The 15,370-nt window shown below is 37.5% G+C and overlaps 1 protein-coding gene across 1 annotated transcript; it reads left to right on the top strand.

Annotated features, from left to right (window-relative positions):
* The first annotated feature begins 1,040 nt into the window (after positions 1–1,040).
* On the top strand, positions 1,041–13,564 carry LOC113087361 (uncharacterized). Its single transcript, XM_026255575.1, has 12 exons — positions 1,041–2,278; positions 2,703–2,987; positions 3,099–3,714; positions 3,820–4,088; positions 4,191–4,477; positions 4,837–4,848; positions 10,492–10,981; positions 11,402–11,686; positions 11,798–12,413; positions 12,520–12,788; positions 12,893–13,139; positions 13,549–13,564. Exons 1-12 carry the CDS (start codon positions 1,831–1,833, stop codon positions 13,562–13,564), a joined length of 3,840 nt encoding a protein of 1,279 aa, XP_026111360.1. The 5' UTR covers positions 1,041–1,830.
* The last annotated feature ends 1,806 nt before the right edge of the window (positions 13,565–15,370 follow it).

Here is a 15,370-nt window from a genome sequence, read left to right as displayed (position 1 = left end):
ATTTGATGGTAAGTTATTTTATATTTTTACAAATAGGTGTAACTTAGTCTATATAAAATCTAACTTGAAGCAAAGAAAAACAGCCATGTTAAACGTACGCTAGATAGGCGCTCGCGCGTTTTCTCGAGTCTTGCGTAAGTCACGGCGTTCTAAAATCACGGAAAGTTAAATGAAGGTAAATAAAAATAAAAAAAAAACTTAAACCTTGCGTGTTTTCCCGCTCCAAAAGCTCGTAGAGGTTTCGTTCTGTCTGAACGGTACAGTGACTGGGGCTTTAGAAACACACTGCTTCGTGAACCTTTACGAATCACTTGTTTCGAATCGTGTATCAAACCAAATCAAACAGCCAGAGTCAGTGGTTTCAGTAGAGGTTTCGTAACCTAGGGTTATGTAGCCTTCGAAATATCAGTTGTTCACCAGTATGAATATTTATAGACTTTTTAATGACACGTAATAAAAATGAAGAATTGTACTCTCTAGAGAAATCTATTTAATACAAAATAAGCTAGAAAAAATAATAAAATAACACATTTACATATTCATGGCATTAGATGATTGGCTTATTCCATTTAATAAATATTCATTTAACATTAACATTTAATCATTTAGCAGACGCTTTTATCCAAAGCCACTTATATGAGAAGAGCAAATAAAATCCATTTAAACCAATAGGGCAACAGTATACAAGTCTCAGTTAGTCTGACATACCAGTTTTTCCCCAGAAAAAGATACAAATAGAATAAGAACATTTTAGTAATAAAACATGCTTGAATAAAACATTTGCAAGATTTTTCAATGCAATGAGTTTTTGTTGCATTGCGCTTGACGGATGCGTTTGACCGCTGCAAGTTCATAACGTAACGTTAAATATGAAAATGATCCACTATAAACAACCACACAGTACTGTCTTGAACACAGAAGATTTTAGGCATCACTTGAAATGAAAATAGCCTACTGTGGTGTGTGTGTGTGAGAAAGAAAGAGAGAGAGAGTTTGTAAGTGAGCGCGCGCTAATGCGTCGACATCAAAAACGCGTTCTGTGGGAATGACCCTTCATTGTGCATTTGTTTATTTAAAACTGTTATAAATTAAATTACTTTAAACAAAAATGATTGACAAACATTAGAAATAACTTTGTTTCAAAATGTATTTGGTATCGAACAAATCAGTCCAAATTAAGGTAACTTTAGACAGAAAAGACCATAAGTCTTGTACTTACAGTAGCCTTACAAGTTCATTCAGTTATGAAACATGAAAATGAACTGTTTAACTTAAATGAATAATTTTTTTACATTTACATTACATTTACATTTATTCATTTGGCAGACGCTTTTATCCAGAGCGACTTACAAAAGACTTTTTTGATGGTAAAACTGCATTCAAACATAGTAACGTTAAATGTGATTTTTTTCATGCTGTGTCGCTGGAGATGGATCGCAGCAAATGCGGACATAAACGCGATATGAAATATAGTTGAAAACCGCTATTAAAAATAATTATTTATTTTCTGAGCTAATGAGCTAAAGCGAAAATGGTGCCTTTGGTAAACAATCCGTTTCCATGGCAATTGGAACGAGACGCGTCACTGTTTCATGACGTCACAGACCCAGTCAGTATAAAAGGACTCGCCCTGGCAGAATCTTTTTAGTTGAGTGATGTTCGCAACAGAGACGTTTGTCTGAGAGAACTCTGTGAAAACAAACCTAGCAACACTTGTACAAACGCCAGTCCTTATAGATCGAGATATATTTAATCTGTACAGACAGTGTGTATCAGATAACATTACAGTTCAAACTGACATTACCAGATACGGATTACTTATCTGTCAGTATGAGAACCACAGACACAATGTCCACAGACGTGAGAGAGGTGCTTCTGGAGGTTTACGTCAATGACGCCTTCTACTTCGGTGACAGCTACTGGGCATCAGATGATAAAGATGTGCAGCTGGAGTTTGAGATCACCGATGACATCTACGATCTTATCAGCGGCAATGCATCTCGAGAGTTAGATGTGCAGCTGGAGGTTGTGACAGTGGATCATGTCTCAGGCAGATACTGCAGTCCAGGAGAGATGAGTGTGCAGCTGGAGGTTAATGCTAGTGACAACATCTCAGTCTGTGAAGTGAAAGATTTGCAGCTGGAGATGAACAGGAACGACAGCATCTCAGAGCTGAAGAGTCCTACACTGGTCTCTGAAGATCTGAGCGACCCAGCAGGACCTTCAGTGGAAGAGGCCAATGATCAGGGTGGCCTGGATGCTGAGAACAGTCCAACAGGTGAAGACATGCATATGTCTTATTCATGTTTATTTGTGTTGTTAGAGATGTTTCTAATAGTAAATTATTATATGTTAGCTGTGACAAAGACCTATAATGTTTTCCTACACCTCGTTGAGCTCTCAAGCTACAACCACCAGATTTGTCAGTGACCGTTAGGCTGATTTGAATTTTGGTTGATATATTTTTTCTAAATTATCTGACTTATGGAATTCCTGTAGCCGGCTTCCAAACGCTGATAGATTTCCATTTAGCTCTGAAAACTTTTGAAAGTAATGCCTTGTTTAGATTTCAACCACTCTCTCGATCTATCTGCTAAAAATAGTGGGGTTTGAAAGGTTTTTTCAACTTCAAGCTTTTAAAAGTTTTTTTTTTTAAACTCTCAGACAAGGCTTATCTAGTTTGTTTTCTTCTTTTTTTTCAGGACTCACTGTTGGGGAGATAACCAGGAAAATGGGGGCAATCTTCCAGCAAATATTTGCAGTTTTCCAGACAAAAATGCCAGAAACTGTTGGGCAACCTGAATTGGATCTTCCCGATCCAAAGGAATCGTTTGTTCCAGATCCAAGTGCTCCCAAGCCAGAACCTGAAATGGATCTGTTAGATACCGAGCAATCGTGTATCCCTGAACCTGAATTGGATCTCGTGGTTCCTTCTGAACCTAAACTGGATCTGGTTGATCCAGAGGAAGCATGTGCCAGCCCAAAAGGTGAAAAGATGCAAATAGAAATGTTTTCTTACAATTTGGACTAATTAATCATGTTTAATCTGGTGAGAGATGTTTCTAATGCCACATTGTATGTTTTTCTTCTTTTGTCAGAAACTACCAAAGCCACGAAGAATAAGAAAGTTCTTGGCTTCGTTGTAACAAAGAAAGTAGAATATGCTACAGTGAGGAATACGAAAAAAACCTTCCTCCAGAACGACAGATCGAACTCAGCATGGCCTGAGATGGATCTGAATGTTCGTGAACCAAAACCTATTGAGGATTTGGTTGCTCCTCCTAAATGGGATCTGGTTGATGCAGTGGAACTGTACACCCCGAGTCCTAGCGTTCCTGAGCCGGACTCTGAGGAGGATCTTGATGATCCTCTTGAACGTGAATGGGATAAGGACTCGATGGAATTATATGCCCCGGGTTCAAGTGTTCCTGAGCCAGACGCTGAAGAGGATCTGGTTGATTCAGTGGAATTGTACCTCCCGGGTCCAAGCGTTCTCAAGCCACGACCTGAATGGGATCTGGCTACTCCAGTGGATTTGAGTGCACCAAGTCCAAGCGTTCTTGAGCCAGAGTCTACAGTGTTATCTGAACTTGCAAGTTTGGAAAACTACGTCCCTTTAAACATGCTCCAACTAGAGGATCGTTTGAAGCAGTGTACACTGCTCAAACAAAGACATGTCACCAATGTCTGGCCCAGGGTCTTCATCGGAGACGAGTAAGTCTGCAACACAATTGTATTCTTTCATTGTTCTGTCATTTATTCTACAACGTAAATAGTTTTATATAAAAGACTAACCAAGGCTGTTGTGTTCTTGTGCAGAGAGGCTGCAACAGACCGAGATATGCTGCAGGAGATGTGCATCACTCACATTCTGAACGCTGCAGCGCCCAAAAAGGACTTGAACTACTTCTTGGGAAAATCTTATGTTGAAGATCTAGAAGGAACAGTCAATACAGGGTCCAGATATTACAGAGGCTTGCACATCAATTATTACAGCTTGCCTACAACGGACAGACACTGTTCTGACATCAGCAAGTGCTTCATGCCAGCTGCAAAATTCATTGACAAGGCCGTGAATAAGCCAGGAAGTAAGGGCTGACACAAACACACTCCATATCTTGTCTATTATCAAGTGTGTTATAGTCTATTCATGAGTTTTTTTGACCATATTTCTTTTTTTGTTTCCTCAGGTAAGGTGTTGATTTGCTGCAAGCAGGGTGTCGACCACTCTGCGACTCTGTTTCTGGCATATCTGATGATCTGCCATGACATGATGGTGGAGGATGCCATTGATGACGTCATAAAGTCGAGACGCATCCAGCCCTCCAGAGACTTCCTGAAGGAGCTGATGCTCCTCAATGCTGACCTTGTGAACAAGCGAAAACTAACGCTAGAGGACATAAAAAAGGGCAAAAAGAGGAGAAAATGGCAGCTAAAAAAGAAGTGTAGAGATATACTAAAAGATATAAAAGAAAATGTGCACATATAGAAATGTCAATAAAATGAATGGATAATGTCCTGATAATGAGCTGCTTTGATTTGTAATGTATTTGTTTTTTACAGTGCAAATAAATATCTTTACTGATAGATATAATAGATAAGATAGATATAATCCTATCAGCAGTGTATTTTATGTATTTTATTTAAGTACTTTAATGAATTGCTTACAGTGCAAATGAATAAGTGCACAGATAAAAAAACTAAATAGAGGGATTGTTAGATGCCACTGTTTCATGATATAATTGCTATGCAAAGATTCGATTTAAAAAAAATATTTCAGTATCATAGCTATTAAACTATATGTTGTTATGATTTGAAATTTGTATTTTCCCTTAGAATGATCTCAAAGTAAAAAGATGAGCTAAAGTCTAATTTTGTGGTGCTGTGCTTTAAAATGATTTTTGACAGTAGTCAGTGCTGAGCACTGTAAGGTTAACCCTGCCTGGTTTAAATGTTTGAAAATGATTAACAGCTGAACACATTCATTGGAAATTTAGAAAAGTGATCAAATGTAATCAGTTACATTACTTTAATAAAGTAGTTGAAATAGTTAGATAATTTCTTTAGTTAAGGAGCTTTTATTTATCCACCTTATTTTTGCAATGTGGAAGTTGTTTTCCGTGAAGGTGTGGGATTTCCGGTTCATTCACAGCTTTACATAAATAACAAAAAATAAAGTGCAGAAAATTTTAGATGTGTTTGGCCCAAAAACAAGTGTTTAGGATTACGAGAATACATTAAAATAATATAAGAAATACAAGTTTCCTTAGTATCATTATATCGCTCTTGAAATCCCTAGGCTTTCCAACATGTGGCGTTTCGAGCTCTTCTAAAAAGTTAAAGAGTCACACAGATGGGAAATCAAAAATTACCTGTATTACAGTGTATGATGTAGCTGTCCATCAGTGTAAACAATGTGCAAAGTAATTCAACCAAAAAGTACACGATTTATAAAGTTATTGGCTTCTAAAGTAAGGCGTCGACTCTGAATCGCTGAAACGAGTCGTTATAGAGTTCAAATCTTTTGCCCATCTCTATGTACGTCACTAGGAACACTTTGCATAATAATCTCCACCTACCACCTTGGGACCTGCCTTTCACCAGTCACCAGTTTGACACATTTTTTTTTTAAGTTTAAATTCTTTTACTTTGATGACAGGTTTTTAGAACCACGTTTCAAGCACGAGGCATAAGTGCAATAGTTGAATAAGTCTGTCTTATCGTGTGTTGTATTGAAAAGCAATAGAAACGCTAAACTGTTGATTGCAAGCTGCGGCTGTACAATATAAAAATCTATAAGAGCCAAGTGAACTCAAAAATCAGACTGGTGCCTGATGAAGAGCTCTTGAAATAAAAACAAGAAAATAAAGTTAATTTTTAAGACAACTACTCACCTCATTCCAGTTCCCCACTGTCCATTCGGACCTACATGGTACATCTCGGTTGGAAGGTGTCACAGGTTTAGGTTTGAGCAGCTGCTTGCAGTCCCCAGGGTGAAGAACCCGCTCCTCTCCGGCCACAGTCCACACACACAGAACTGTGCGCTTTTTCACTCCGTTTGGACCGCATGTAGCTGAGCATGTCTGCCATCCTCCCACCCACCACCTGATGTATATATAGAAATTGATCAAAAGTCAAAGTAAAGACATTTCTGAAGCATCATGTGACACTGAACGCTGGAGTAATGATGCTGAAAATTCACCTTTGCATCACAGGAATAAATTACATTTTTAAATAAATTGCAATAAAAAAAGTTTCATAATTTATAATTCATAATTTTCCTCTTGGCAGGTCTTCCAGTCAGTTCTATCAAACCTTTACAATTAATCCAGAACGAGGCAGCAAGATACATTTTTAATGAGCCAAAAAGAATAAACGTCACACCTCTGTTTATCAGTTTGCACTGGCTTCCAATAGCTGCTCGCATAAAATTCAAGGCATTGATGTTTGCCTTCAAAACCACCACTGACATCAAAATCAATCCTGCTATAATGAGCTCAAAAGTTTAAAGCAGCAGACGAGCATGTACTTGGAATATAAAGACGATAATATAGTTATCTTTATACTTTTCATTCTTGGTGTGAACAAGGCGTTAGACCCAAAGAAGAAAAAACACCTAAAATGTATAATTAATTGGTATTTTTACCATGCAAACATCAAATAGTATTTAGGCAATAATCTATAATCCAAAACTCACGCTGTTTTCCAACTGATTAAACAGAGCAAACAACAACTAAACACTTGTGTCAGGAATTCACACGCCTCTAATGCTGGCTAATAAAAGTGGGGCTTTTATGAATGTGAACCAACAAACTCAATAAAATTGTAAGCAGCCACATGTTAGAAGTTTTATGTTACTGAACAGGCCTCGACCCACCGCAGCGTGCATTAACACAGTATCTTGGCTCAGATGTTCAACTGAACAAAGGACATGCTTTTATTTCTCAAGTCACTTTACATTTGTGTAGCCAGTTGTGTTTATTCAAATAGTCCTTGAGGAAGAACTAAATTTAATCAACTAGACTTGATTACTACGATGCTAGGATGTTCGGGTTCAGGCTCATTTGATGATAATAAGAAATGTTTCTTGAAGAGTAAATCAGCATATTAGTATGATTTCTGAAGGATCACATGACTCTGAAGATTGGAGTAATGATGCTGAAAATTCAGCTTTGCATCACAGGAATAAATCTCATGTTAAAATATATTAAAATAGAAAACCCTTACTGTATTTTAACTAGACTTTGCATCTTTGGTGAGCATAAGAGACATATTTCAAAAACATTAAAAACCTCTCTAAAGGAGGGATGTTTTCTGGCACATGGCTTAGTGTTGCAAATGCTATAGATCATCATCACCAAAATGTACAAGAAAAGACAGAGAAGGTGGAGGGATTGAAATTAAGGAAATTCACAAGTGGTTACTTAAAAACCAAAAATGGAGTGGTTTTAGGATGCCATCAATTTATGACAACATACCAAATAGTTTGTAAAAGAGTTACAAGAGTGCCCTCTATATGTATTCTGCTGGTAGTACAGCAGATAACTTACCTACGATCACACACTCACCAGAGATTCACCACTGACACACATAATAAACACGCATAGCAGGCACGTGCAGAGGGGGGGGCGTTGGGTGCTTGAGCACCTGCCCCTTTGCCCTTTGGTGCCCAAAGTGCCCTTTTGTCAAAGCAAAATTTCCTCTAATTTTTTTTTTTTTTTTTTTGTAATAACGTTTCCTTTTGTGAATGCCTGTTCATGCCCAATCTAAATATTAGTAAAATTTTGAATAATAATTTAGCCGTCAATAAGATGACCAACATGATGACCTTTGACCTGACGACGACGACCTCCTCATCCAACCGGGACAATTCGTCACGCCGCAGCGCATTTTTTAATTGTCAGAGGATATTTTCATTACCGCGGAAGCTGGTAAGTGGTGTTTCATTCTCAGCGAAGTGATTTTGATATGTATTTACTTATTATTATTTTACAAGAACGACGTGATGTGAGAACATGCAGATATGTTGTATATATTGCGGTGTGTAGCCTGTAGAGTAACGTTAGCGTGCTGTTTGAGGGAGAAACGTTTCACAGGCATCGAGGGGCAGAGGCGTCATGCCCATTCAAAGATTTCTGAGCCAAGTTGATTTTAAATGCAGCTTCCAAACGACAAAAAAAAAAAACAGCAGAATAATATTTTTATATATTTGATATAATCACACTGTTGTGATTAGATCGTTCAGTGCACAGCATCAGCTGCTAAATTCAAATCTGTGTTCGCTGGCTGGCGCTGAGCCAGAGACGTTCTAACAACGCTTCATGATGATAACCAATCAAGGGTTCTGTTGCGCGAATGCAATGGCCAATCGGATACGTGCAGAAGAGTCATCATGAAACGCGGTGTTTTTGTTCACTTGCTCGCTGACTGAATTATTTAGCGAATTCTTTCTTCAGAGAGAGAGAGAGAGAGAGAGAAAAAAATAAAAACAATCCTGATGTGCATAATATAATATAAAGTGCTTCAGTGATTTTAATGGGAGTTTTTGAGAGTGCCTGGACTGAATGTAAATGTTATTTGATAATGTAAATGTTCTTTACTCTCTGCAAAATTAAAGAGTTAAAATAAGTAACTTACAATATTGTTATTAAAATTTACATTAAATGCAAATTCAGTCGTATTAAAAATATTTTATGGCATGATATGGCATTTAAGTAAAAAGTCGGGGTTTTATGTGTAGTTAATAGATTACACTACCTTTCCATTTATTGATCAAATAACAATCTATAAAGGTGCAAAACGCGTTTACTTACACGTTTGAGAATCGAGATATTTCCTGATATATTAAGCATGTTTGGAATTGTTTTGAATAAAAAGGAAAAATAAATAAAACATAAGCCTATATAAGTTATACAGTGCTTTCATAGCATGACTCAGTTGTTTATTGTTTTGTATCAATATTTAAGGTGGACTTATTGATTAGGTGCAAGAGTAGTAGTGATGGTTAAAATAATAGATTGATAATGAAATAGTAGATTGTGCCTTGTTCCTAGATGGACAGAGACTGGAAAGTAATAGATCAGATGAGGAGATGGAGATAGAGGAAGAAAAAGAGGCAAATGTAGACTTTTTTACTTTTAAACTTAAAATTGTCTCTTCTAATCTTTTTCTTTTTCAAAACTGCATCACAGCATTCGCTGCCGTATCAATACATAATCATCCATATCAATACGCAAATTGGCAAGGAATGCATCACAATATATTGCTGTATTGATATTTTGAACCGCGCTTTTTAAAGCCTTGTTCCATGTGCCCCTTTTATACTTTGAGCACCTGCCCCTCCAAAGGTCTCTGCACGGCCCTGCAACAGTATACAAGTCTCAGTTAGTCTGACATACCAGTTTTTCCCCAGAAAAAGATACAAATAGAATAAGAACATTTTAGTAATAAAACATGCTTGAATAAAACATTTGCAAGATTTTTCAATGCATGTTTTCAATGCAATGAGTTTTTGTTGCATTGCGCTTGACGGATGCGTTTGACCGCTGCAAGTTCATAACGTAACGTTAAATATGAAAATGATCCACTATAAACAAACACACAGTACTGTCTTGAACACAGAAGATTTTAGGCATCACTTGAAATGAAAATAGCCTACTGTGGTGTGTGTGTGTGAGAAAGAGAGAGAGTTTGTAAGTGAGCGCGCGCTAATGCGTCAACATCAAAAACGCGTTTTGTGGGAATGACCCTTCATTATGCATTTTTTTTTTATTTAAAACTGTTATAAATTAAATTACTTTAAACAAAAATGATTGACAAACATTAGAAATAACTTTGTTTCAAAATGTATTTGGTATCGAACAAATCAGTCCAAATTAAGGTAACTTTAGACAGAAAAGACCATAAGTCTTGTACTTACAGTAGCCTTAGAAGTTCATTCAGTCATGAAACATGAAAATGAACTGTTTAACTTAAATTAATAATTTTTTACATTTACATTTACATTTACATTTATTCATTTGGCAGACGCTTTTATCCAGAGCGACTTACAAAAGACCTTTTTTGATGGTAAAACTGCATTCAAACATAGTAACGTCAAATGTGATTTTTTTTTCATGCTGTGTCGCTGGAGATGGATCGCAGCAAATGCGGACATAAACGCGATATGAAATATAGTTGAAACCCGCTATTAAAAATAATTATTTATTTTCTGAGCTAATGAGCCAAAGCGAAAATGCTGACGTTGGTAAACAATCCGTTTCCATGGCAATTGGAACGAGACGCGTCACTGTTTCATGACGTCACAGACCCAGTCAGTATAAAAGGACTCGCCCTGGCAGAATCTTTTTAGTTGAGTGATGTTCGCAACAGAGACGTTTGTCTGAGAGAACTCTGTGAAAACAAACCTAGCAACACTTGTACAAACGCCAGTCCGTATAGATCGAGATATATTTAATCTGTACAGACAGTGTGTATCAGATAACATTACAGTTCAAACTGACATTACCAGATACGGTTTACTTATCTGTCAGTATGAGAACCACAGACACAATGTCCACAGACGTGAGAGAGGTGCTTCTGGAGGTTTACGTCAATGACGCCTTCTACTTCGGTGACAGCTACTGGGCATCAGATGATAAAGATGTGCAGCTGGAGTTTGAGATCACCGATGACATCTACGACCTTATCAGCAGCAGTGCATCTCGAGAGTTAGATGTGCAGCTGGAGGTTGTGACAGTGGATCATGTCTCAGGCAGATACTGCAGTCCAGGAGAGATGCGTGTGCAGCTGGAGGTTAACTCTAGTGACAACATCTCAGTCTGTGAAGTGAAAGATTTGCAGCTGGAGATGAACAGGAACGACAGCATCTCAGAGCTGAAGAGTCCTACACTGGTCTCTGAAGATCTGAGCGACCCAGCAGGACCTTCAGTGGAAGAGGCCAATGATCAGGGTGGCCTGGATGCTGAGAACAGTCCAACAGGTGAAGACATGCATATGTCTTATTCATGTTTATTTGTGTTGTTAGAGATGTTTCTAATAGTAAATTATTATATGTTAGCTGTGACAAAGACCTATAATGTTTTCCTACACCTCGTTGAGCTCTCAAGCTACAACCTCCAGATTTGTCAGTGACCGTTAGGCTGATTTGAATTTTGGTTGCTATATTTTTTCTAAATTATCTGACTTATGGAATTGCTGTAGCCGACTTCCAAACGCTGATAGATTTCCATTTAGCGCTGAAAACTTTTGAAAGTAATGCCTTGTTTAGATTTCAACCACTCTCTCAATCTATCTGCTAAAAATAGTGGGGTTTGAAAGGTTTTTTCAACTTCAAGCTTTTAAAAGTTTTTTTTTAACTCTCAGACAAGGCTTATCTAGTTTGTTTTCTTCTTTTTTTCAGGACTCACTGTCTGGGAGATAACCAGGAAAATGGTGGCAATCTTCCAGCAGATTTGTGCAGTTTTCCAGGCAAAAATGCCGGAAACTGTTGGGCAACGTGAAGTGGATCTTCCCGATCCAAAGGAATCGTTTGTTCCAGATCCAAGTGCTCTCAAACCACAACCTGAAATGGATCTGTTAGATACCGAGCAATCGTGTATCCCTGAACCTGAAGTGGATCTCGTGGTTCCTTCTGAACCTAAACTGGATCTGGTTGATCCAGAGGAAGCATGTGCCAGCCCAAAAGGTGAAAAGATGCAAATAGAAATGTCTTCTTACAATTTGGACTAATTAATCATATTTAATCTGGTGAGAGATGTTTCTAATGCCACATTGTATGTTTTTATTCTTTTGTCAGAAACTACCAAAGCCATAAAGAATAAGAAAGTTCTTGGCTTCGTTGTAACTAAGAGAGTAGAATATGCTACAGTGAGGAATACGAAAAAAACCTTCCTCCAGAACGACAGATCGAACTCAGCATGGCCTGAGATGGATCTTAATGTTCGTGAACCAAAACCTATTGAGGATTTGGTTGCTCCTCCTAAATGGGATCTGGTTGATGCAGTGGAACTGTACACCCCGAGTCCTAGCGTTCCTGAGCCGGACTCTGAGGAGGATCTGGATGATCCTCTTGAACGTGAATGGGATAAGGACTCGATGGAATTATACGCCCCGGGTTCAAGTGTCCCTGAGCCAGACGCTGAAGAGGATCTGGTTGATTCAGTGGAACTGTACCTCCCGGGTCCAAGCGTTCTCAAGCCACGACCTGAATGGGATCTGGCTACTCCAGTGGATTTGGGTGCACCAAGTCCAAGCGTTCTTGAGCCAGAGTCTACAGTGTTATCTGAACTTGCAAGTTTGGAAAACTACGTCCCTTTAAACATGCTCCAACTAGAGGATCGTTTGAAGCAGTGTACACTGCTCAAACAAAGACATGTCACCAATGTCTGGCCCAGGATCTTCATCGGAGATGAGTAAGTCTGCAACACGATTGTATTTCTCTCATTGTTCTGTCATTTATTCTACAACGTAAATAGTTTTATATAAAAGACTAACCAAGGCTGTTGTGTTCTTGTGCAGAGAGGCTGCAACAGACCGAGATATGCTGCAGGAGATGTGCATCACTCACATTCTGAACGCTGCAGCGCCCAAAAAGGACTTGAACTACTTCTTGGGAAAATCTTATGTTGAAGATCTAGAAGGAACAGTCAATACAGGGTCCAGATATTACAGAGGCTTGCACATCAATTATTACAGCTTGCCTACAACGGACAGACACTGTTCTGACATCAGCAAGTGCTTCATGCCAGCTGCAAAATTCATTGACAAGGCCGTGAATAAGCCAGGAAGTAAGGGCTGACACAAACACACTCCATATCTTGTCTATTATCAAGTGTGTTATAGTCTATTAATGAGTTTTTTTTTGACCATATTTCTTTTTTTGTTTCCTCAGGTAAGGTGTTGATTTGCTGCAAGCAGGGTGTCGACCACTCTGCGACTCTGTTTCTGGCATATCTGATGATCTGCCATGACATGATGGTGGAGGATGCCATTGATGACGTCATAAAGTCGAGACGCATCCAGCCCTCCAGAGACTTCCTGAAGGAGCTGATGCTCCTCAATGCTGACCTTGTGAACAAGCGAAAACTAAAACTAGAGGACATAAAAAAAGGCAAAAAGAGGAGAAAATGGCAGCTAAAAAAAAGTGTAAAGATATACTAAAAGATATAAAAGAAAATGTGCACATATAGAAATGTCAATAAAATGAATGGATAAATGAATGGATAATGTCCTGATAATGAGCTGCTTTGTTTTGTAATGTATTTGTTTTTTACAGTGCAAATAAATATCTGTACTGATAGATATAATAGATAAGATGGATATAATCCTATCAGCATTGTATTTTATGTATTTTATTTATGTACTTTAATGAATTGCTTACAGTGCAAATGAATAAGTGCACAGATAAAAAAACTAAATAGAGGCATTGTTAGATGCCAGTGTTTCGTGATATAATTGCTATGCAAAGATTTGATTTAAAAAAATATTTCAGTATCATAGCTATTAAACTATATGTTGTTATGATTTGAAATTTGTATTTTCCCTTAGAATGATCTCAAAGTAAAAAGATGAGCTAAAGTCTGATTTTGTGGTGCTGTGCTTTAAAATGATTTTTGACAGTAGTCAGTGCTGAGCACTGTAAGGTTAACCCTGCCTGGTTTAAATGTTTGAAAATGATTAACAGCTGAAAACATTCATTGGAAATTTAGAAAAGTGATCAAATGTAATCAGTTACATTACTTTAATAAAGTAGTTGAAATAGTTAGATAATTTCTTTAGTTAAGGAGCTTTTATTTATCCACCTTATTTTTGCAATGTGGAAGTTGTTTTCTGTGAAGGTGTGGGATTTCCGGTTCATTCACAGCTTTACATAAATAACAAAATAAAATGCAGAAAATGGTAGATGTGTTTGCCTTTACATTTACATTTATTCATTTAGCAGACGCTTTTATCCAAAGCGACTTACAGATGAAGACAGTGGAAGCAATCAAAAACAACAAAAAGAGCAATGATATATAAGTGCTATAACAAGTCTCAGTTAGGTTAACACAGTACACATAGCATGGGATTTTAACTAATATAATAAATAAAAAGAAAACAGATGGAATAAAAAAATAAAATAATAGAGCAAGCTAGTTAGAGGTCTTAACACATATACACAAACATAAATATACAATTGCATAATAAATGAAAAGAAAATAGAATACAAAAAGATTAGAAAGGTAGTTAGATTTTTTAAAGAATAGAAAACGGCCTAGAAAATAGCCTTTAAAACAAGTGTTTAGGATTACGATAATACATAAAATAATATAAGAAATACCAGTTTCCTTAGAATCATTATATCGCTCTTGAAAACCCTAGGCGTTCCCAATATGTGGCGTTTCGAGCTTTTCTAAAAAGTTAATAATTTTGTGAAGCAATTGGTTCAGTTGATTCAAAGTTTTGCAGGTTATTTTTTCCCATCACCAGTTTGACACATTTTTTTTAAAGTTTAAATTCTTTGATGACAGGTTTTTAGAACCAAGTTTCACGCACGAGGCATTAAGTGCAAAAGTTGAATAAGTCTGTCTTATCGTGTGTTGTATTGAAAAGCAATAGAAACGCTAAACTGTTGATTGCAAGCTGCGGCTGTACAATGTAAAAATCTATAAGAGTCAAGTGAACTCTTGACCTTTGTAGTTAAGTCTGTAAAACACTCGTCTCTCTGCTGAATTCAGGTCCCTCTTATGTCGCCTGTCAGTGAAGTGATGTGATAAAGAATATGAGATTATCTTCCCATTTTAGTTTTTTTAATCTAGATTAATCTCACTGTAATCTTGGAATTAATCTAGATTAATCTAGATTAAAATGGCTCATTTGAATTCTGCCGAAGGCATTCAGAATATGTGTGCTACCCAAATAAAATAATGACTAAAAGTAACATTAAGTCTTTGACAACGGGTTTCTCAAGCCAGGTGGTGCATTAGACCAGGGGCTCATCTCCTGTTTCCAAAATACATCACATACAGCTGATTCTGCACCACACGCACATGCCGCGGACTGCATGCAGACTGCAGACAGATTATGTGTGAAACAGGCGTGCGTCTTGTCGAGGTTTTCATTGGGAAGCTTCTTAAAAAAATTAAATTTAAATTCCCTGAAGCAAACCCGGCGGCATCTTAGCTGCATCCATGTTAGCACACCAAGTTTGATGTGGTAATTTCATAGTAGGCTTTCACACAGGTTTAAAGACTCGCTCTCGCCCCCTACAGATTCGGCTAGGTATACATCTGCACTAAAATATCAGAATCAGAATCATCAGAATGAGCTTTATTGCCAGGTATGTTTACACATACGAGGAATTTGTTTTCGTGACAGAAGCTCCGCAGTA

Source organism: Carassius auratus, chromosome 5 (assembly GCF_003368295.1).
Source record: "Carassius auratus strain Wakin chromosome 5, ASM336829v1, whole genome shotgun sequence".
Classification (NCBI taxonomy): Eukaryota; Metazoa; Chordata; class Actinopteri; order Cypriniformes; family Cyprinidae; genus Carassius; species Carassius auratus.
The sequence above is the reverse complement of the archived record's forward strand: the minus strand, read 5'-3'. Positions and strand labels throughout refer to the sequence as shown.

What these genes read in the sequence shown, in the direction of transcription:
- LOC113087361 (XM_026255575.1), top strand. Translation starts at nt 1,831, where the DNA reads ATGAGAACCACAGACACAATGTCCACAGACGTGAGAGAGGTGCTTCTG. An exon ending in TGCTGAGAACAGTCCAACAG is followed by an intron (nt 10,982 to 11,401) that starts GTGAAGACATGC and finishes TCTTTTTTTCAG; the next exon opens with GACTCACTGTCTGGGAGATA. An exon ending in AGGATCTTCATCGGAGATGA is followed by an intron (nt 12,414 to 12,519) that starts GTAAGTCTGCAA and finishes GTTCTTGTGCAG; the next exon opens with AGAGGCTGCAACAGACCGAG.